At 37.0% G+C, this 24,005-nt stretch overlaps 1 protein-coding gene across 2 annotated transcripts in view; it reads left to right on the forward strand.

Annotated features, from left to right (window-relative positions):
* LOC112055216 (rho-related GTP-binding protein RhoN-like) overlaps positions 1 to 24,005 on the forward strand; it is a 145,148-nt gene that overhangs the window by 114,547 nt on the left and 6,596 nt on the right. For both annotated transcript variants that reach the window (XM_052887250.1, XM_052887249.1), the window contains exons 3-4: positions 10,797 to 10,884; positions 23,083 to 23,192. In XM_052887250.1, the coding sequence (XP_052743210.1) occupies positions 10,797 to 10,884; positions 23,083 to 23,192 (198 nt within the window). The remainder of the gene's footprint in view (positions 1 to 10,796; positions 10,885 to 23,082; positions 23,193 to 24,005) is intronic.

Here is a 24,005-nt window from a genome sequence, read left to right on the forward strand (position 1 = left end):
CAGCACTTTGGGACCCCAACGTCCATCGGCTCTTCGAACTATGTGCCCCGCCCATTGCCACTTCAGCTTCGCAACTCGTTGAGCTATGTCTGTGACTTTGGTTCTTCTGCGGATCTCCTCATTTCTGATTCGATCACGCAGAGATACTCCTAACGTAGCTCGTTCCATCGCCCGCTGTGTGACTCTGAGCCTTCTTATGAGGCCTTGTACTCGTCTTTTATATGCGAAACGGCTGCATCTTGAAATAAAGCTCATAAAATTCAATCACAATTTTGCGATGTGGCCCTTTAGTTAAAAAGTGACGAGCGTTTGAACCGACTTTTGGGGCGTAACTAAAAAGGTGGCTGTTTTGCTCAGAACTTAGTTGCCAAAGTGTGAAAATGCTAAAAGGGCGGAAGCGTAACTTTCTGATTTCTAAGCCGATTTTGACGAGTGTCTTCGCGTTATATTAAAATAATAGGCAATTAAACCCCATTTTTGAAATAAAAGTGATTTTGGAAAATTTCGATTTGTGGCCCTTTAGTTTTTAAGCAGCGATTAATAAAGTCGCGGGCGCTGATGTATTACTAAAGGGATTTAAAAAATTGTTTTAATAATAATTAAGTAAAATTATGAACGAAATTTAAGCTATAAAAGCTCTAAACTGCCTCAGCTTTAAGCATAATAGCCTGAACGCTGGCACTGAGATTAAAAGTCTTTTAGTGAACGTACTTCCAATGTAGTTTTGTAAGACGGGCGGCCAATTATGTAGAGGGACTAAGCTGCTTTTGAAAATCCAAAACGCTCGCTAAACGATTTTATTTTGCTTCCCTACTTGAGACTTGAAACGATTATGGTGTTCAAAGGAACTGTTAAATAAACTTCTCCCTTTGAATTCTGTTATTACTTCAGTTATAACAGTATAGCCCAGTGGATTTTTTATTTATTCTTTACAAGTTAGCCCTTGACTACAATCTCACCTGATGGTAAGTGATGATGCAGTCTAAGATGGAAGCGGGTTAACTTGTTAGGAGGAGGATGAAAATCCACACCTCTTTCGGTTTCTACACGTAAACGCTAAATCGTTTGCCGGTAAGTCTTTGCCTGTAGGGTGGTAACTAGCCACGGCCGAATCCTTCCACCAGCCAGACCTGGACAAATTAAGAAAATCTCAATCTGCCCAGCCGGGGATCGAACTCAGGACCTCCGTTTAGTAAATCCACCGCGCATACCACTGCGCCACGGAGGGCGTCACGGATATGACCTCTGCCTCCGATTCCGGAGGATGTGGGTTCAAATGCGGTCGGGGGCACCGCCAACTTTTCAGTTGTGTGCATTTTAAGAAATTAAATATCACGTGTTTCAAACGGTGAAGGTAAACATCTCGAGGAAACCTGCATACCAGAGAATTTTCTTAATTCTCTGCGTGTGTGAAGTCTGGCAATCCGCATTGGGCCAGCGTGGTGGACTATTGGCCTAACCCCTCTCATTCTGAGACGAGACTTGAGCTCAGCAGTGAGCCGAATATGGGTTGATAATGACGATGATGAACACTATGAATATGGCAACACAACAAGCGGAAATCGATCCCTAGAACTATCAAATTAGTTACGACGTAGCTATTAAGGATTCAGTTATAACATTCAGTTTTAATAGTTAAAGCGGCATTGCTAGGTGTTCGTATTCAGTTCGGAGTTAATTAAATTTCCTAAGCACGTAGATACAAAGGGCACGGAATCGTAATGAATTGTAACTGAACGTCGCGTCGGGACGGTGAATTCATTTGAATTTCGTGTAAATTATAGAAAATTCACCTTGTTTCTCTAATGGCTTATTCATTTGGGAGATGAATGAAGAAATTAAGTTTTTATGTCATTAGTAGGTAGTTAAAAGACGGAGTGTTTTCATTTTAGAAATAGCAGACGATCGTTTCTCTAGCGTACTTCCCGAACTCATAAATATAGCCATGTTACTCGCTAATAATGTAGCTGTTCATTGGCTAAAGAATTTTTTAAATCGGTTAAATCAAAGCATTACAAAACAACAATTTCATATATTACTATTTAGCCTTTGTTACTCGGTGAAGATGTAACTTTGTATTGGTAAAAGAATTTTTCGAAATTGGTTCATTAGATTCAGCTAAAACATCACAATCACATCTTTAATAGCGGACGCCCGCAACTTCGTCAGCGTAAAGTTCAGTTTTTCATAAATCCCACGGGAACCACGAGTTTTTCCAGGATAAAAAGTAGCATATACGTTGCTTAATAATCTCCTCTATCTACCAGTGAGTTTCGTTTATATTGGTTCAGCCGTTCCAGAGATTAGCCCAGAAAAACAGAAAGACATTTAGACAACATTTTTTAAAAAGCTCCGTCCAGTTTTGCTGTCGTGTAAATGACTACAAATACTTGAGAAAACACAGTTATCTTGACATCACAGACAGACACCAATTTTATTTATTTGTATTGATAATATGGGTAAATCTAAACTAAATACAAATGTAATATTTTTATTAAAATTTCCAGAAAATATCAAAGAACACACATACCTTCGATATGGAATAGGTATCGAGCTGTCGACACATACAAAACATTTATGCCTAACGTAAACATTTTCAGTAAAACAACTACCCAATAAGTACTATCAAACAGAGATAACATTTGCTGCACAATAATCGACCTTATGTCTAACACCCATAGAGCTGTATTAGAAACATTAAAGATTCCTGTAAAAAAAATCTCGGTTTACCAATTTCACCAACTCTATTTATTCACTCGGTTACAGTAAAAGCGTCTTTATTAATAACAACTTAAAGCTTTTTCAGACCGTATTTGGTGAAGGAAAACTTTGTGGAGTATCACATGTTACCATTTTATTAGTTATCACAGTTACTAGAAAAGCAACTCTATTGCTGAGGTTATAAGAGTTTGTTCGACCGAATTGAAGATAGGAAAGATTTGTTTGGTAGCACATGGGGTGGTGATTAGCTTTTTTGCCGCCGAACGAATCGCATTTGGACTGATTTCACAAAGAACTGCGGAAAAGGTTCTGGATTTTTTTGTTACCAGCTTGCTTAATGCCATTTTGTACTTAACTACATCACGTAGGTACATACGTACTTAACTACGTAGGTATAAACGTACCAACTACCTTTTTAGGTTGGCCTACGAAAACCACATTTTTTTCTTCAAATTCAATAACTTTTCCTTCGAAGAAATCATCAATAAAAGGTACACGGGAATTCTCAACGCACAAAAGGGAAGTTAGTGGTGTTCTGCGTTTCTCGGCTCCGCATCAGCTGCCAAGGCCGTTCGTTCTTTCTCTTCTTAGCAGTAGCGTAAAGATGGCAGGGCTGGCAAAATGCCCAAGTAAGGCTACCTCTCCCCCAGGATTTTGTGCAATCCTATTGGTTAATATTTCTGCGTTTCTCGACTCCGCATAAGCTGCCAAGGCCGTTCGTTCTTTCTATTCTTAGCAGTAGCATAAAGATGGTGCGATGACGTATAGAAACCGAAAGGGGTGTGGATTTACTTATCATCAGGTGAGATTGTAGTCAAGCGCTAACTTGTAAAGAATAAATAAAAAACAAAAAAAATGGTCATTAATTTGTGAAAGACCCTTCCCATGTACTGCCACGGGTCTCAAATAGTATAGTCACGCCACTTCTTAGCATTATTTCACCTCTAACTTTGAAGTAACACGAGTCCTATTTATAGATGGTGAATGAGCCCTTGCCTATTGTATTGAAGTACGTATGCTCTAAACGGAGAACGCGAGTAAGTGGTTAATTAACAAGATTGTACCACACAAAGGCATCTTCACTAATTACCGCCCGTGACATCATCCGCAGTTGTGGCAAGTCAGATACATTGAGCTCATTTCCAAATTGAGCTATTTCGGTTTTTGTAACTCCAGTTTTCGCTTCTACATAAGCGAAATGCTTACCCTTCGAATCACGAGGACCCATATTAGAATAGAATAGAATAGAATAGAATATATCTTTATTTGTCCACACACGAGTAATAAAATAAAATAAATAAACAGAACACACAAATATCTGGTTGTGGACAAAAAAGGTATCCACCTCAGCACGATGCCACAGCGAGCTGTGGCGCTGGTTTTCAGGTGAAACCTTGTGAGTTCACGGACGTGTCTACGTGACGTGTCTTAACTTAAAACTTATACATGAATACAAAGTAAAATAAAATAATGAAACAAGAACGAACAGAGTAATAAAATAACAAAATTAACATTTATGGGAAACTAAAATTAACAAGGAAAATCAAACAATAATTAATACGAGTCAACCTGTAAAATGAACGATCTGCCGCCACCATAGTGTTGTAGTAAGGAAAGGAAGGAAGGATATTCGAGAGCTGAGCTCGAGTCTCCTCTCAGAATGAGAGGGGTTAGGCCAATAGTCCACCTCGCTGGCCCAATGCGGATTGGCAGACTTCACACACACAGAGGAATAAGAAAATTCTCTGGTATGCAGGTTTCCTCACGATGTTTTTCCTTCACCGTTTGAGACACGTGATATTTCATTTCTTAAAATGCACACCACTGAAAAGTTGGAGATCCATGCCCCGGACCGAGTTCGAACCCACCCTCCAGAATCGGAGGCAGAGGTCTTATCTACTGGGCTATCACGGCTCTCAAAATATGAATATTTGCCATAATATCATTTAAATATTCCAGCACACTTGCTCCAGCATTCTTGGCTTGAGCCAATTAGTAAAAAGATGAATCGCTAGTTATTTTTACTCATTACTACTACTATACGAAAACGGATTAAAAATTCGTTTAAGCGGGCGTTAAATCATGTTACAACAGCCATTAGCTTTCCAAACGTTTCTCGAAAAGAAATATTTGAACTCCGCTTAAGCTGAAGCAATTAAAAACTAAACGGTGTAATTTCTTCCGCAAAATTCGCTAGATTTAAAAACGAATAATCGCCACTGCTGCCATTAAGAACGAAATATTAATCGTTTGACAAAGTACCGGACCATTTGGTCGTGAAATATTTTTATGCGACCATCGCTTACTGTAACTAGTGCAGCAGATTTGCACAGGCATGAATATCGATAGCCATATAAATGTGAGTTCTTTATAATGGCAAGCAAGCAAGCAAATTATAGGTACATTATACTGAAAAAGTAACAAATATTTTAACAATTTTCATGAAGAAATTGATTTTCGTGTTCCTAATTTGGGAGTTGTAGGGTCATTAATCATCATAGTCTGAGCAAGTCAGCCATATTCTACCGCTAGGTAAAAGTCCAATGGGCTTTTAAATCAATACTGATATCATAAAGAGGAAAGATTTAATTGTTTGTTTGTTAGCATTGAATCGGCTCCGAAACTACAGAACCGATATGAAAAATTCTTTCACTGTTTTCCCCCGGCTGCTATAGGCTATATTTTATCCCCATATTCCTACGGGAACGGGAATGTCGCGGGTAAAACCGCATGACCTCTTCTAGTATAAAAATATAAAGGATATCAGTCTTCCGCTAGGAGTGTTGCTCGATGATTCGACTACCAGTTTCCCACGCTCTGTTTATTCAAGATGCATTCATTCGTGATAGGAGTCCCATTTACGTTGACCTCTAGGTGCGAGTCAATTGCTTAGAAAGTGAAGCTCTTCGCGTTCTGGTTCTTCCAGATCTTCGCTTCAGCGCCGACCAACTGACATTTTCAATTGAGAGAGCAATTCGCAAAGAGACAGCCGTCGAAACTCCGCTGTGCAAAATACATTAACTGACGTATTTTTTTATGAAACGGCACTTTCAATGTTGATGATTTATTAATAAAAACTTTGCTATGTGATTAATATTTGAAAGAAAAATGGGAATCGAAATATTCCACCATATGTAGTAGGTTTCGGTTTTCAATTTTTCTCTTCATACTGTTTCATTTAAACTCTGTTATAGAATTTTATACTGAACTATCAACTCTCTTCGTATGGTTTTTTTCTGTGGAAAAATTAAAACTTGATATTTTTTTCTTATTTTTTTATTTTAGAATAATATCTACTTGTAAAGAATAGGTGATATATCACTTATTTTATATATTTAAAAACATGCAATTATTATTATGCAGATCTAAGCTCTAAGAGCCGTGATAGCCCAGTGGATATGACCTCTGCCTCCGATTCCGGAGGGTGTGGGTTCGAATCCGGTCCGGGGCATGTACCTCCAACTTTTCAGTTGTGTGCATTTTAAGAAATTAAATATCACGTGTCTCAAACGGTGAAGGAAAAACATCGTGAGAAAACGAATTTCTTAATTTTCTGCGTGTGTGAAGTCTGCCAATCCGCATTGGGCCAGCGTGATGAACTATTGGCCTAAACCCTCTCATTCTGAGAGGAGACTCGAGCCCAGCAGTGAGCCGTATATGGGTTGATAATGTGTAATGTAAAAAAATATTATGTAAGAGTATAATATTATGTAGAGATATTCTCATACCCGTATGTAGTAGTAGAAAGTTTGTCGAACAATTTATTAGCTAATGTAATAAAGTTCCTTGTTTTCGCGACTTTTATTCGATATCGAGCTATATATATATGCCCAAATATTATAAACATTTACATCTAACATATCAATATTTCGCATGAAAATATAAGTACTGGGTAGGTACCTACTAGGTATATATCATTCAGCGGTCGGCTCTTACACTACGTTCTTTGGATCGGAAATATTTGCGGCGTAAAATTTGATATTTCGTACCAATGGCGATGAAAAATATGAATCGATTTGAACTGCCAATACTTTTTATTGGAAGCAAACGGCGAAGCGAAAATGGAAACCACAAAGCAAACAACTCTTTTGATGCGGCGCCATTGATGTTTCGAATAAAAGATATGTGGAACGGATTTATGGACGATATATAATTATAACTGTCTCGATGGTACAGTGGTTAGCGTGTGTGGTTTTAGATCACATGGTTCTAGGTTCGAGTCTTAGGTTATAAAATATTGAGGTTATCTTTCTTTCAAGGCATTCTGAATAAATATTCTTAGCCCGGATTTTGGAAGGCGTTACGCCCCCATGCCTTGGAGACCATGTCAAGCCGTCAGTCTGAATCACTATCATTAATATCTGATAGTGATCATCACAAAATAACTATGTGGGTAAAAAGTTTGGCTGTTGAACTCTTTAACGACGACTTTCAGATGTTAATGATAATAACCAGGACCGACTCTACCATTATAAACCCTTTGTAAAAACAACAATTTATTGTTTGTTAATAAAATGAACTAAAAAAATAAAAATTGGTTACAATCTTATATAAAAGTACTCGTTCAGACTAGTTAGACGAGCACAAACTCGATGGAGCTACGTCGTTTAATTACGGAGTTCCTATGGCCACCTTCCAGCTCCATCGTCAGATCTAAGTCATGATAATATTGCATTGTCATCCGAATTATGCAAAATTTCAGCTCAATCAAATTTAACTTACAAGATTTAATTACAGACAGACAACGGAACAGGTGAAACTAAATAAAAGCTAATAAAAACATTTCATAGCCCAACCCAGGACTAGATCCCAGGATCCCATGACCCAAAGCTACATAGACTAACCACTGCACCAAGGAGACAGTTGGAGCTACTTGACTATAACTTAATCAATTTTAGCTGGTTAAGCAACTCCTTGCAACTAAGCAACTCGACCCTCCAATTGAATTACGTTAAACAAATAACCAAAATGGAGTCGGAGCAAACTTTCTCACTTAGAATATATTTATTTATGAGATGTTAGCATAATTGAATTACAAATGTGTATTATCATAATACGAGGGTAATTTCGTAAAATACAATAATGTCGGCCGAGTTTTCGAATTTCGAACGGCTAATGTAGTAGAACGTTGCGTTTATATCAGCGGTACGTCTTTGTCGGTAGGGTGGTAACTAGCCAAGGCCAGCCAGACCTAGACCGATTAAGAAAACCTCAACCGGCCCAGCTGGGAATCGAACCCAGGAAACCTCCGTCTTGTAAATTCACCGCGCATACCACTGCGCCACGGAGGTCGTCGTTTGTATAGGACCATACTAACCAGTGACTTGTTAATTTTTTGTGAGGCAACTAAATACTAATTTGTTAGTTTTCACACAAAAACCTCATGGTACCTGTTGAACGGTTCGTGAGAACATCCCTTTGAAATTCTTCAAGCTTTTTTAACAAGTTTCCGGTATTTTTTATTTGACTACGGAATAGCCAGAGGGTTAAAATATGAAAACTCATATTATTTAGAATTTCTGTTAACTACATTTTTTGGCAATTTTAAGGAAAATGTTCTTTTTTTGTGTTAGTGGAAAGAAAGGATTTTTGAGGATATTTGTGGTGCTACGTACTCGTAAATTCTCCAATTAAATATTATCACCCTAGCTAAAGGCCGCCAACTTACCGCTAAAGCCTTTCTTGATGAGATGTCAAGTTTGCAGTTGCGAGGCGTTCATTCTACTAGTCATCCTTCCAACTATCCATCTATTCATCTATATCCTAATTCAAATTTTCAACCAATATCGGTACGGTAGAATATCGTGTATAGTAAATATTTTAACAATTCAATTCAATTCAATATTAGAGGACTTTCTTATAATTACGAACTACGACAGCGACTTTTTTCACCTACCCATACATCCAACCATCCATCCTTCTATCCATCCATCCACCAACGAACCAAAATTCTGCACAATCATATCAATTCTGCTGAAAGCAAGCGGCAATATAAGTTATAACAATTCAGGTGTCTATCTAAACATTTCCTTGACGCAGTTACCAAATTTGCGACAGCGCGACTTTCATTCATCCACTCTACCATGCAACCATCCATCCTTCTATCCATCCATCCATCAAATAACCAAATTACGGCACAATATCGATCATACCAATTATTCTGAAAGCAAGCGACAATGTAAATTTCAACACCTAATTAACAATTCAGGCCTAATAAAGGACTTTCTTGTAGCAGTTACCAAGTTTGCGGCAGTGCGACGTCGGCCGACGCTTTCAGAAGTACCTACTGCCTAATTAAACAGTCATTAGGGACACGGAGCTTGCTCTGAAAATGTTTTACCACCTTTGACACCCGTAGGACTTCTACACATAATGTATTAAGACAAGCGGTTGTAATAATTAGTAAATATGTATAATTCGATTTGTCGACAAGGGTGAAAACCTTACCCTTCGATAGTTAACCTTAAAGTTTAATATTTAACAGTGTTTTTGAAGGGTTGCCACAAAGCTAAGAGACTTTCCTGAAGTGTAGTTGTATACCTTACCTAGAAAACATGAAAAAATATCGATAGTTAACCTTAAAGTTTAATATTTAACAGTGTTTTTTGAAATCTTGCCACAAGGCTAGCTGACTTGTCTGAAGTGAAGTTTTATACCTTACCTAGAAAACATGAAAAAATATCGATAGTTAACCTTGACGTTTAATATTTAACAGTGTTTTTTGAAGGGTTGCCACAAAGCTAAGAGACTTTCCTGAAGTGTAGTTTTATACCTTACCTAGAAAACATGAAAAAATATCGATAGTTAACCTTGAAGTTTAATATTTAACAGTGTTTTTTGAAGGGTTGCCACAAAGCTAAGAGACTTTCCTGAAGTGTAGTTTTATACCTTACCTAGAAAACATGAAAAAATATCGATAGTTAACCTTGAAGTTTAATATTTAACAGTGTTTTTTGAAGGGTTGCCACAAAGCTAAGAGACTTTCCTGAAGTGTAGTTTTATACCTTACCTAGAAAACATGAAAAAATATCGATAGTTAACCTTGAAGTTTAATATTTAACAGTGTTTTTTGAAGGGTTGCCACAAAGCTAAGAGACTTTCCTGAAGTGTAGTTTTATACCTTACCTAGAAAACATGAAAAAATATCGATAGTTAACCTTGAAGTTTAATATTTAACAGTGTTTTTTGAAGGGTTGCCACAAAGCTAAGAGACTTTCCTGAAGTGTAGTTGTATACCTTACCTAGAAAACATGAAAAAATATCGATAGTTAACCTTGAAGTTTAATATTTAACAGTGTTTTTTGAAATCTTGCCACAAGGCTAGCTGACTTGTCTGAAGTGAAGTTTTATCCTTTACCTAGAAAACAAAAAAAAATATCGATAGTTAACCTTAAAGTTTAATATACAACAGTGTTTTTGAAGGCTTGCCCCAAAGCTAAGTGACTTTCCTGAAGTGAAGTTTTATCCTTTACCTAGAGAACATGAAAAAATACCGATAGTTAACCTTAAAGTTTAATATTGAACAGTGTTTTTCGAAGGGTTCCCACAAAGCTAAGTGAATTTTCCTGAACTGAATCCCTTAGAAAACATGAAAAAATACTTTTCATCTCTAATAGGTCAATTGAGGCTCAAGTCTAGACCCTTGGCCATCATGGTCCAAAATCCACACTTGCCTATCATACTTAGATACTGATGGTGAGAACATGGGCTGACAGACTTTGAGCTTTTATAAAATAACGAAGATCTGACGCACAGGCCAAATCTATACTAATATTATAAAGCTGAAGAGTTTGTTTGTTTAAACGCGCTAAACTCAGGAACTACTGGTCCGATTTGGAAAATTCTTTCAGTGTTAGTTAGCCCATTTATCGAGGAAGGCTATAGGCTTTAAATTAACACCATATACCTACGAGAACGGGAACCACGCGGGTGAAACTGCGCGGCGTAAGCTAGTACTTAGATATCGAAGGTGGTAAATTATCCCCGTATTCTTACGAGAACGGGAACCACGCGGGTTATACCGCGCGGCGACAGCAAGTTTTAGATAAAATTAAAATGAACCTTTTTTTTTGCAGGCGTACACGCCCACCGGGTTCGAAAAATATGGCTACACGTGCACAGTCGCCGACTACAGAGTGAACTTCTCAGTGTGGGACACCTCAGGTAAATCCGGATACCATTGTATTTTTCATAAGCTTCATAATTAATCTATATCTAATCTAAACTTATAATAAAACTGGATGAATTCTATACATTTATTCGCAATTTGAGATTTTACTTATACCATTTGTAACACCAAACATTACCGTGGCATAGAGTACTACTAGTGCTATCTAGAATCTATACTTATAATACGAATTCTGTACATTCTGTACATTGAACATATTTTTGGAATTTTTTGTTGGGGGGCATTATAATTATAATCGAGACTGAAGCTAAAAATATTTTCTTTCGATTTTTTGTCTGTCTGTTCATGTTTTTTTGTTATTCGAGCATCACGCTGAAACTACTGAATGAATTCAAATTAAACTTAGCACGGTTTAAGACGGTTTAAGACATAATACGGAGAAGGTTATAAGATACTTTTTATTGCTAAAATAAAATAAGAAGGGGATGAAATAGGAGTAGAAAGTTTGTATGGAAAGTCCTTCATTTTTAGAGTTACAGTTTTAAAATTTGTCTATAAATTATAAAAAAATACGAAATATAATGGGATTCAAAAATTTTTGAAATTCAACCTCTAAAGTGGTGAAATAAGTTTACATTGATTTCCACGCGGACGAAGTCGCGGGCGTCCGCTAGTAGATAAATATATAAAAGCGAAATTTGCTTGCCCAGGACTGGATTCAAACCTACGCCGTCCGAATCAAAGGCAGGTCATATCCATTGGACAGAATGTGGAGCTTTTGTGGCTTTTAATTGAAAAACATGTTATTTATACCAATATTATACCACACCAATATTATAAAAAAGTTTTGTGGTGTTAAAGGGAGTAATCTCTGGATCTATTGAACCGATTTTGAAAATTCTTTTACCTCTAGAAAGCCAGGTTATTTGTGAGTGTCATAGGCTACATTTTATCCCCATTTTCTCACGGGAACGGGTACTACACGGGCAAAACCGCTGGGCGTCGGCTATATAAAATATTTTTGTATAACATCTAATTTATAGCGCCACCCGTACCAAGTGTTATCTGTAATAAATAAATTTTTACGCGCGCCGCGTGCGATGCTGTCGCGTAGTAAAATCTGAAATTGCCCACTTTTAGCTTCAAAACAATGATAATTTTATACTATAGATCGGTTACGCACCTATAAAATCACCAAAAAAGTAATCCAAATAATAATAGGCTACAACACTGAGCGCACACATGCACAATTTTGTCTTTAATTCCATTATAACCATTCGCTGTCCGCGAGTATTTTATCGAAAAGCCCGTCTGCGTTGAAGAAGCCGACTGTCAGGGAAAGCGGTTTTAATCTACCGTTGTAAGCCATTTAAAAAATCTTTATATTCCTCTATCGCGCGGAGCATGATACTGTGCTCGTCTATTGCCCTAAGTTTACTTTATATTTTTTTACATGTCACGTAACGGATACGATTAACGGACGGGCGACCGGTCGTCCATTTAGGAGTCAAATGGATAAGTATATTTATGTATATATAGTTTTAACACTTCTTGAACATACAACTCGACATTGTAGACGATATTTAAATATTATTCGTTTAAATAACGTTCGTTGTTGACAACATTGAGTTGAGTATGAATTTTCTCTTTTGAGCGCCTCATTTTTCATGCTCTAGTAGCACATCTAACAGTATTTAATATCATTGGTTGAAAAATAAAATGCTAGCACTTATTTTATTGATATTCACGGCCGCGCCCTAACCCTGAGTAACCCGGAGCTAAGGGATGATTGCGGGAGTAAACGACAAGTGCTTACAATACATTTTAACATGTAAATGTTATGTATTCTAAGAACATGCTTATTTTGCATAAACTAGAACATCTGTCTTGATATAAAAAAGCTGTTTATTATTCAACGATAAGGACGCCCTTGACTGGTATTTCACTTGATGTTAAGTGACGGTGCAATCTACAACAACTTTGTCGGTTTCAATGCTGCATCGCTACGCTAAATACATTGGCGTTGGCATTATGTCTGGTACTCAGCCTCAGCCTAAAGATAGGCGTCCACATATCATCGGATGCATTGCATTAAACGGATTTGTGCGATCCGTGCGATGCGGATTAGTGGTAGTGCGGATTGGCAGACCTCACACACGCAGAGAATAAGAAAATTCTCTGGTATGCAGGTTTCCTCACAATGTTTTTTCTTCACCGTTTGAGACACGCGATATTTTTTTTTTTTAATTTCACATAACTGAAAAGTTGGTGGTGCATGCCCCGGACCGGATTAGAACCCACACTTTCGGAAATCGGAGGCAGAGGTCATATCCACTGGGCTATTCTCTCGGACCAAGGCGCGTTTGGAACCCTCGTAACTTTAATTTTAAGTTTTCGACTATTATTACCACCATTAGATTAAATTAAATTATGACATAAACTTGACCTTTCAAAAGTGCTTGTAAACTAAGCCTAATTGTAATAAATGAATTTTGAATTTGAATTTGAATTTATCACGTCTCAACAAGGTAGTTACAAGACATTAAAATACTAACAAAAGAAATAAAGGGACCATAGAATAAATCCTCAGTTCCATACATACAGATTTAATTTATGACATCAAATTGTCAACACAAAAGAAAACAATGGAAGTTGAAACTAAAATTATTACCATTAAACAAATTCCGCAAAGTGTCAGGAAGGCGAAATGTTTGCGATCCTACCCAGAATGTTTAAATATTATTACGTAAAAGTGCCCCATTTGCAAAGTGGGTAATTCGTTTGTATAGGTATTCATTTGTCAGGGTTTTCATAATTTATGGATGGATGTTTTGGTCTTGATATCGTGGTACTAGCTGACGCCGCGCGGTTTCACCCGCGTGGTTCCCGTTCCCGTAGGACTATGGGGATAATATATAGCCTATAGCCATCCTCGATAAATGGGCTATCTAACACTGAAAGAATTTTCCAAATCGGACCAGTAGTTAGTTAGATTAGCGCGTTCAATCAAACAAACAAACAAATTTTTCAGCTTTATAATATTAGTATAGATGGGTCGGTTGTACACATGTTTTCTTTTTGATTACGTAGTATTTGCTGTATATAGTGGGGTTTGTTGAAAGCTGTTATGGTACGAAGACTAAAAAAAAGAAAAACCGAAACCTTATTGACTATTTGAAGTATGTTTGTCACTTCTTCAAGGTTAAAGCACCGTTCATAATTCATCATTTTCAATCACTCATATTCGACTCACTGTTGAAAACGAGTCTCCTTTCAGAATGACAGGGTTTAGACTAATAATCCGCCACGCTCAATGAGGATTGGCAGACTTCACACACGTAGATAATTAAAAAACTTAATTTTTTCCTTCACCGCTCAAGGCACGTGATATATAATTTCTTAGAATGCACATAACTACTGAACAGATTTGGCCGAAATTTAAAATGAAGATAGATAATACCCTGGATTAACACATAGGTTACTTTTCATCCGGGAAAAATCCATACTTTCCGCGGGATTTGTGAAAAACTGAATTCCACGCGGACGATATCGCGGGCGTTCGCTAATAACATACACAAAAGAAGGCAAAGTCAACTTTTACTACATAGGTGTTAAAGTTACACAACAAATTCTGTTAAGTTTCAGGAAGGCGAAATGTAAATGCAGACCCGAAATGTTTAAATGTTATTACAACTCTTAACAAAAGTGCCCCGCGCGCAAACTGGGTATTTAGCTATTCAGTATTAAATGATCATAACTTGTATAATTTGTCATGGTTTACATACTTTGTGGACGGCTGTTTTTGGGAGATATGCGTTGTTTATGAGACGAATCCAAGGCTGTAGTGACTCTGCCTTGCCATGACAAAACACTGTATCTATCTGTATCTGTATATATCTATATTATATCTTTATCTGTATATTTCTCTATCTGCATCTGTATCTATTTACTATGTACTACTATCCAGAGTAAAATCTATTTCCATTTTTCAAATATATTTTGAAAAATGGAAATAGAATTCAAATATATTTTGAAAAATGGAAATGGAAGCGATTTGGCTGAATACAAATTTCAGCCAAATCGCTTCAGTAATAACGGCGTTAAAGAGTAACAAACAACCAAACAAACATACATACAAACTTTCGCGTTTATAATATTAGTATGATTTTCTATTGAAATCACCATCAATTCCAATGTAATTTTGTTTTCATTACTGTTTGCAATTTATTCTATAATTTCTTGTTTTTGTTTTATATGCTCTAATAGAATAAGAAGATAAATTTCTTCGTTCGTAACACTCCCGATGGTCTGCGCGGGCCGGGGGGCGTGTAGCGTTGAATAAAAAGCCCACAACTGATGCACCTCACTTCCCCGCACGCACGCGCAGTCTTTTCCCCCGTCACCCACATATCCCATGATATGTGGGTGACGGGGGGAAAAGACGTGTCATCAACGAACTTGCAAGACTATAGGATTTTTACTCGTAGCACGAAAATCTTCTCTTTTTTGTTACAAGTATTACAAAAAATAAGTATTGTATCGAGTAAACAGGTATCATTAACTAAATTAAACACACTAAAATTGTTAAGACCAGCTCGAACAATCAATAAATCTTCTGTATTTTATTTTGTTAATACAAGTAATTCATTCACCACTAAGCATTACTTCGAGATCGTTTCTGGAGCGCCATTTAATACGTTTCTTTATACCAGTAATGTAGGTCCTTTAATAAAAAGGGTCCGGTCCAATGATAGGCAATATTGGCCCGATAGCAATATATCGACGACCAGTCTACTACATTACACAATAGGGGAATACCCGTGAACAATGAAAACATCTCGGTCGCTTTTTACGCTGGCCAGGGCATCCGCCAGTCGATTCACTAATTTTGACTTAATTGAGCATAGAATTAACATTAAATCAATGAGAACTTGGGAAATGTCATCTACCTAGTCTATGATATCAACAAGGGTTATCAGTAGACACCGGATGATATTTTTTACCTGCAATCTTAATTTTGAACAGTTGTTTAATAGATGGTAAATAAGACATCACGGGACTTGTGAATTACTGACAATTAGCTAGTTGATAATTTTATATTTATATTTTTTTATAATATGTTAACTAACATACGTAAAAGTAGTGAATTGGGCTGCAGGTCAGTTGTTCTTGTTCTGCGTTTGCAACAATCGTCTGGCGTTTGCCTAGAGAGGAGACAAGTTGAACATTAGGATGAATGAGAAGAATAGGTGACCCTCTCCTCAACCTACCCAGATTATACATAAATGTGGCAACTTTCAGATACAACAATTTCGTGACTATACTCAACAAAAACGAAACAAGTCCTGTAGCCGTGGCGCTAATGTCTTAATGGCGCGCATTGTCATGTAGGCAGGTAATGGCGTTGTCAATTTTAGTTCAGGTTTTAGCCACGGGACTTCTATCGTGGCGCGGAGGCTAGTTAATGTTCGAATGACGTCTTTTTTTATATCCTAGTCAAATATATGGCGTTTTGGGTTGGGAAACGAATTTCGGTCTTTAAAATACTATCCAAGAATTTTATGTCCATTTTAAACTTCTTCTTAATTCAGCTCTTCTCTCTAACGCCCTCAATAGCAAGTGACATATTATTTTATTGAAACACTGCAGTAATTGCTGTTTGTCATGTCGTGAGAATCGTCACCCGTCGTGTCGCGAGAATTGCCGCCCGTCGCGTCGCGAGTATTGCGATCCGTGGCCACGCGGTTAGTACTCGGTCGCTTTAATTTGTTGTTACTGTGGCGTCGAACTTTATGAGAATTTCGCTCAAAATAAATTGGAAAGTTTTTATAATTTAGTGCTACACGGTTCCCCGTGAAATATGGTTTGTTATGAGAAGAATGTACAAGTTTCGCTGTTGCTTTTATGTCGTGAGTTTATTTGAATTGATTTACGACTTAAAGTATCCATTCTGACTCAACTTACAACATATTTAGGGTAGCGTGGGTGTGTATTTTTGTATTGCTGTGTTCTACTGAGTACAAATTTATTAAATTTACAAAAATCTGAATGTGTGGCGAGCTTAAAAAATATATTTTTGAATTGGCTTTCTTTAGTAACGTTTATATATTGTTATTTTGTTTTCTTTCATAATTGTTTTACACTGCCTTCTCTATTTACTTTCATATTAGGTTTATATTAAGCTTCTTTTAAGTTTCTATGTTCTGATCTTCCCTTAATAGGATTTGGCAGAATATGGGCGTTGTAGGTACTGATGTACTCACAACATTTTATGATGATTCGGATCGTTATAATGGCATAACACATTTAATTCTAAGTATAAATAATAGTTATAAGTATCAAGACATATATTCGTTTTAAGTCTTCAATGTGTTGTGTTAACAAAGTGTTATCTATTCTATCTGATCTGCCTCTGTAGCCAAGTGGCACGTAGATTCTCTTTCTACTATCGCAAACGATTCAAAAACTAGAAAAATGTATGGGAATGAAATTTGCTATCGACAGGTCCGTGATCAAGATCTGTCATTACCATACATTTTTCTAGTTTTCAAAACGTTTGCGATTGTAGAAATAGAATCAACTTGCCACTTGGCTACAGACGCTGTACGTATAACATGCAATGAACTTATATCGTGAACAGAAATAGACAAATTTCATTCAATAGCGGCGCAGCTGGAAATATCGCTATCTCTTCTTCCTTGCGTTGGGACCAAAGAGATGGAACTGGGACAAATCCACCGCAATTTTTCGATATTTTGTCTATTTCTCACCTGCTTTAAATCTAGGCGAATCATGATAATAGTGAAATCTATACTAATATTATAAAGCAGACGAGTTTGTTTGTTTGAACGCGCTAATTTCAGGAACTACTGGTCCGATTTGAAAAATTCTTTCAGTGTTAGATAGCCCATTTATCGAGGAAGGCTATAGGTTATATATTATTCCCGTATTCCTACGGCGCCGGGAACCACGCGGGTGAAACCGCGCGGCATCGGCTAGTAGTGAAACAAAAACAGATTAAGATTCAAGATCAAAAACACATTCACGCTACAGAACCCTCAACGTAAGTTCAACTAGCACTTGTCTGTTTGTATTTGAATCGACAAAATACTAAAACATCCGGGTTAGATAACCCAATAATTTGTGTACTTACAAACTTCAAATACCGCTTACAAATAAACTTCTGAACAGGAAGCGCGCATGTGAAAGTGGTTTAAATATTATCTTTAGATACACAACATATGTACTGCACTGCAGCGATGATGATAGCTGTTTTAGTAAATATTTGTATTAGAATTTAAGATCTTGTTGAAATATTGAAATCAGAATATGATAATGTATCAATGAACTCTACAGGTTCTTAGTATTCTCGATTATAGGTTATCTTGATTCCTTATACAGATATGTTACGTGCCTACAAAGTCACTGCAAAAAATGATCTGAATTTAGCAACACCACTAAGGTTTTACTTACATTATCATCATCATTATCAACCCATATTCGGCTCACTGCAGAGCTCGAGTCTCCTCTCAGAATAAGAGGGGACTCGAGGTCATTTTTAAAATTCATTTTTAAAATTCATATAGTTAAAGTGTTAGTGGAGAGGTTCGAGGAAGGCAAAACAGTTGACTGGCGTTAGGGGTAGGGTAGGGTAGGAAGAAGAAGAAGAAGAAATACTTTATTGCACACTAAAATACAGTAATAAATGTTTATATTTATTACTGTATTTTAGTGTCAAAACAATTAATAATTCTAAACTTAGCATGCAAAGGCGGCCTTATTACTTTAGTAATCTCTACCAGGCAACTCCTGTAGATAGGACTTGCGAAGAAAGAGCGGGAAGGTGCAATACATTATACACATATATTATTTAAACAAGGGTAGGGTAGGTGTAGAGTAGGAGTAGGGTAGGGTACTCATAGGTGCACTTTCGCATAACAATATCTTCTCTACGATTATATTTCTGATGATCAAATAAAAAAATATGTTTATAGAATGTAGGCTTATTACGAAATCCAGACCCGTTCGTGCAAACATGATGTTCAAATATGGACAAACACAAAAATGGATATTGGATATATTAAAAAAACTCAATATTTCGATAGTCGGTATCAGCCAGTAAATAAATAGGTCAGCGGTTTTCGCTGAACGCGAAAATCCACCGACATGCACGTTTCATTACGGATGAATGTTTAATTATTATATACTACGGGTTCTGTCTAGCGAATATACCTACTCATCATTGCAACCCATATTCGGCTCACTATTGAGCACAAGCCTCCTCTCAAAATGAGATGGGTAAGACTAATAGTCCACCACGCTGGTCCAATGCGGATTTGCAGACTTTACACACGCAGATAATTAAGAAAATTCTCTGGTTTGTAGGTTAGCGAATATACCTAGTCATAATTACCCATATTCGGCTCACTGTTTATTAAGAACACTGAGAATTAAGAAAATTCTCAGGTACACAGGTTTTCTCACGATGTCCTTCACCGTTTGAGACACGTGATATTTAATTTCTTTTAATGCATATAACTGAAAACCTGGAGGTGCATGACGCGGAATCAAGGGCAGATGTCATATCCCAGTGGATTTAGTTACGTTACGTTACGGAGGCGATTAAGTTACGTTTTCCGATTAGTGTGCTGTACGGTATGGAGTGCCATAGGTCGATCCTTTAGAATAGGTGTCGATCCCTTTCCAAACTGATAGGCAGGGTCGCCCCGTCCATATGGCGAACAGAGCAGCCGCTCCAGGCGCCAAATCCTAGAGAGCGCTTAAATGATATTCCTTCTCAACCGTAGACGGTACTGCGCCTGATATTCAATTGATCACCCCAGAGTATGGTCGAGATCCTCGCGTTCCATTCTTACTTTTCACTCATAATTTGGTATAGGTATCTACATATTATTAAGAACCAACAGGAGAGGCGCCACAATTAGATCTCGCTCCATTTTAAAATTTACTTCGGGCCGGCGCTGCTGATAGGTGTGTTATAAGCTTTAGTCGAAAAATGCCGAGTTACTTTATCGGCGTTCGCTGACAGAACTGTTTGATATATTATGCGAGAACAATGTATGACAAACCCATCGGCCTCAAAGAGCCCTATAAAACCGTCCGCGACAGCGTATATACGAGTTTTTATATTACAGCTAAAATACCTGCTTTTACGAGTGTGTAGGTAATAAAAACACTTTAACTCAATTCCACTTTATTCACTCAATTCAATGTAATGATGATAGGTAAGATCCAATCTAAACTTAATGCCTATTAGTAAAGCTATGAGAGTTCCAAACAAGAAGTTAAGGTCGCCATTGACGGTCAATAATTCTCACGTTTCTGAAAAGCAAACGGCAGTACCCACGCGGCATACTATAGAAACTATCTACGCAGTGACCAACACACGATCAATTATAGTCGTGGGTACAGAAACGTGAGAATAATTGACCGTTTGTGACTAGCATTAGTTAGCAACTGCAATCTCATATGATGTTAAGCAGTGGCGGAGTTACCAGTGGGCTAAGTAGGCTGAAGCCTAGGGCGGCAGATTTCAGAGGGCGGCAAAGGAAAGTCCATTTCAGGTCCACTCTTGTACCCCGTATCATTAAAATTTAAAAAATACAAGGATTTTATTAAAATCTAAATAAGTGAATAAATCTAAATAAATAAAAAGAAAGAAATAAAATTAAAACCCAAGTTTTCGAGATAAATCAAGATGGCGCCCATAAAGCAACTATGACATGACAATTGACAGCAAACGTCAAATCGACTATTGCATTGAAAACGTCATTAATCCGCCATTACATAGTGTTGCATTTCTTGGGAGAGAATGAATATTATTTCGAAAGAATTAAATTAAATTCGTAGATTTGTATAATCAAAAATAGTTCAAAAAATATTTTCTTTAATTTATTTATCATTGGATATGGCCGCAATTTCAATACTGCCATCAATAATAATTAATTAACGAAAAAACATTAAAAAACTAAATTCAGTGTTGCGGAAAAAGATAATCATTACTCAATAAAAATCCTATCAAAGATAATTTTCGATTCAATATCACTTAATGCATTTTCTATAAAAAGTAATCAATCAACGTATTTGAATACGCATTTCAAATAGTGCGTAGATAAAGCATAATTTTCAGTTCATTCAGTTTCCAAAAGCTCTTTGTTTTAGTAATGGAGTCGGCTCCATACAAATAATTTACGAGTAGGTAAGCTTAATTACAGTTAGTTTAGTGGATGTATACCCGTGGTTTAATTATACTGGCATAACAACCTAATAATTGCTAGATGTATTCGAGCTAGATTTACGCTGAATTTCTGCGAAATATTTGCGAGTATGCAATTTTCAATCGCCGAGTTGAAAATGTTACTTGTAGTAGAATATCTGAATTAGAATCTTAAGTACCTTTTACTAATTTTTATTAAGATTAAATACCATCTGTTTAATTATCATAATTATCAGCTAAACGTGCTCTTCTGCACTTAGGCCTTGTCAAGGTCAAGTCGCTGGATATCCTCGGATCGACCAACACTGCGCTTTCCAGGGCGGAGTCGCCATTCCAGCACCTTCGGACTTCAACGTCCATCGGCTCCTCGAACTATGTAGCCTGCCCATTGCCACTTTAGCTTCGCGACTCGTTGCGAGAGTTGGACGCTGGTTTTTTTTTCTTTAATGGGACCTCAGCGGCGTCACCGGGGTGTTTGGGCGAGCGCAGAAGCATCGCCTGATGGGGCCCGAAGGCAGCTGACTATAGGCCTTATTAGAAGGCTCAAAGTCACTCAACGAGCGATGGAGCAAGTGTTTGGAGTTTCTCTGCGTGATGGAATCAGAAATGAGGAGATTCTCTATCATCACTAAAGAATCTGTCTAATAGATGATAATTCTAAATTTACTCGTTGTTGACTGTTTTCAGTTAGTAGAGCTAGTTACGGTTAGTTGCTAGTATGGAGTTCCTAGGTTAATAACGGTTGTGACCATAGATATGTACCTGCTCGAGTAAATATGTCGATAAAACATCGCTTTCAGATTAATAGTTTGAAAACTTTTATTATCTGTACAATCTATATCAACTGTTGATTGATTTTATTTAAGTTTTCGGTATAGTCGTCTAGTTATTGTTACTAGATGAGATATTTGACCGTTAATTATTCAATCCTTGTTTATTTTACAATAATTGCGATATGTACACGCCAGAATTCAGAGTCAAAATAAAAAAATCCAAAACAGTTTATTTACGAAGATTGTAAATATTGCTTAAATTCTTTAGCTCGTTTTATTTTTTGAGGTAGCAATTTTACATTTAGTATGTAACACATCAATGGTTATTTCCAATACACTTACTATTCATAATAAGTAAAGGGGTAAATGCAGTGCCGGATTATGGGAGCCAATGATAGGCACTTTTCGATTTACACCAGTTAGTAGTCTACACGTCTTAGAGCAAATCGTTTATAAAACACAAAATCCTAAATTGACCCAAACTTGAAATTAATTCAGTTCTTTCCATTTTCCATTTCAATCACATTTAATTCAGTTTATTGCATCCTTTTGTGGATACAGTTTCAATGGACTAACTAAACTTGTTTGACTTCAGTACGATATAACTGTGCTTCATTAAAAGATATATTATATGGAAAACCAATAAACGCACAACAAATTAAGTGAGTTTTTTGAAAGCGATTAAGTAGTAGCTAATAGTCCAGCAGAATTGTATGACTAAGTTTTTACCATTTCATTTAGTGAAAGCGATAAGCGATCTAATGTACTAGATGCAGAGCTGTCAACTAAACCAAGGCATTACCAACTGAGTCTAGAGAAAGGCCCATATTTGGCCATACGGATAATCCGGCCCTGGGCAAACGGCAGTTTGCACTCTCGGGACACTTATACACTTACACACTTGCACACGCAAAAACACCGGGAACGGTCCCCACAACTGTGTATGGAGACAAACTTTACATACAATTACACCCGTACACTCACTTTCGTTCTGTTTATAGGTAGGTATTCATTCACCGTTGCTATTGGCTTCGTTACAATATATACTTAACTACGTACCTGGAATTCGTTTTATCACATAACTGTCTGTAACACACAAATCACATGCGGCAAAGCCTCACTTTTTCACGGTTGTGCCAAGCATGACATAGTTTAGTGGCCCGCATATCATGGGAGTGCTATCAACGAGCTTTCTAAGCTATAGTAAGGTTTCTTGTTCGCAGGGACCACCGCCTACGATACAGTCAGACCCCTCGCGTACCAAGATGCCAAGATCTTCATGCTATGCTTCAACATCGCGGAACCAGAGACCCTAAACAACTCTGCTGCTAAGGTAATGGGCATTTACTTAATATACATTCTAATTTAAAAGTCATTGAACAAATCTGGCTTAATCGACTCGCCGCCATTTTGATTTTTTTGGGTTCCGTAGTTCAAAAGGAAAAACGGAACCCTAATACGATCACTGTGTTGCCTGTCTGTCTATCTGTCTGTCAGTCACGAAACTTTTTCACGTTCACACGTTGTTATTAAAACTATATTCAGACTCGCTCCCTAAAGCTGTGAAAAACTTCGTAAAAAAGATACGGCCTAACGGTTTATGCCAAAAAACTTAGTATATTTCGACACTCTCAAATAAATAAAAGAGATGGGCCAAATATTGTATGGAGCCCAGGATCAGTCATTATACCCTGGCGGAAATAAAAGAAAATATATTTTTCAACTATTTTTAATTATACAAATCTACGAATTTACTTTAATTCTTTCAAAATAATATTCATTCTCTCCCAATAAATGCAGCACTATAATTATATATAATAATGGCGGATTGATGACGTTTTCATTGCAGTAGGTACTCGATTTGACGTTTGCTGTCAATTATCATGTCATAGTTGCTTTAATGGCGCCATCTTGATATAACTCAAAAACTCGGGTTTTAATTTTATTTATATATTTTAATTTATTTATAGCTTCCTTGTATTTTTTTAATTTTAATGATACGGGGTACAAGAGTGGACCTGAAATGGACCATCTCCTTTTAAGTATTAGTGATAAACAAGGTATATATTCGATAATTATTTTGACCGGAGTGTCAATGTCAATCAGTCAGTCAGCCAGTCAGTCAGCCAGTCAGCCAGTCAGCCAG

This window comes from Bicyclus anynana, chromosome 19, assembly GCF_947172395.1.
Source record: "Bicyclus anynana chromosome 19, ilBicAnyn1.1, whole genome shotgun sequence".
Lineage (NCBI taxonomy): Eukaryota > Metazoa > Arthropoda > Insecta > Lepidoptera > Nymphalidae > Bicyclus > Bicyclus anynana.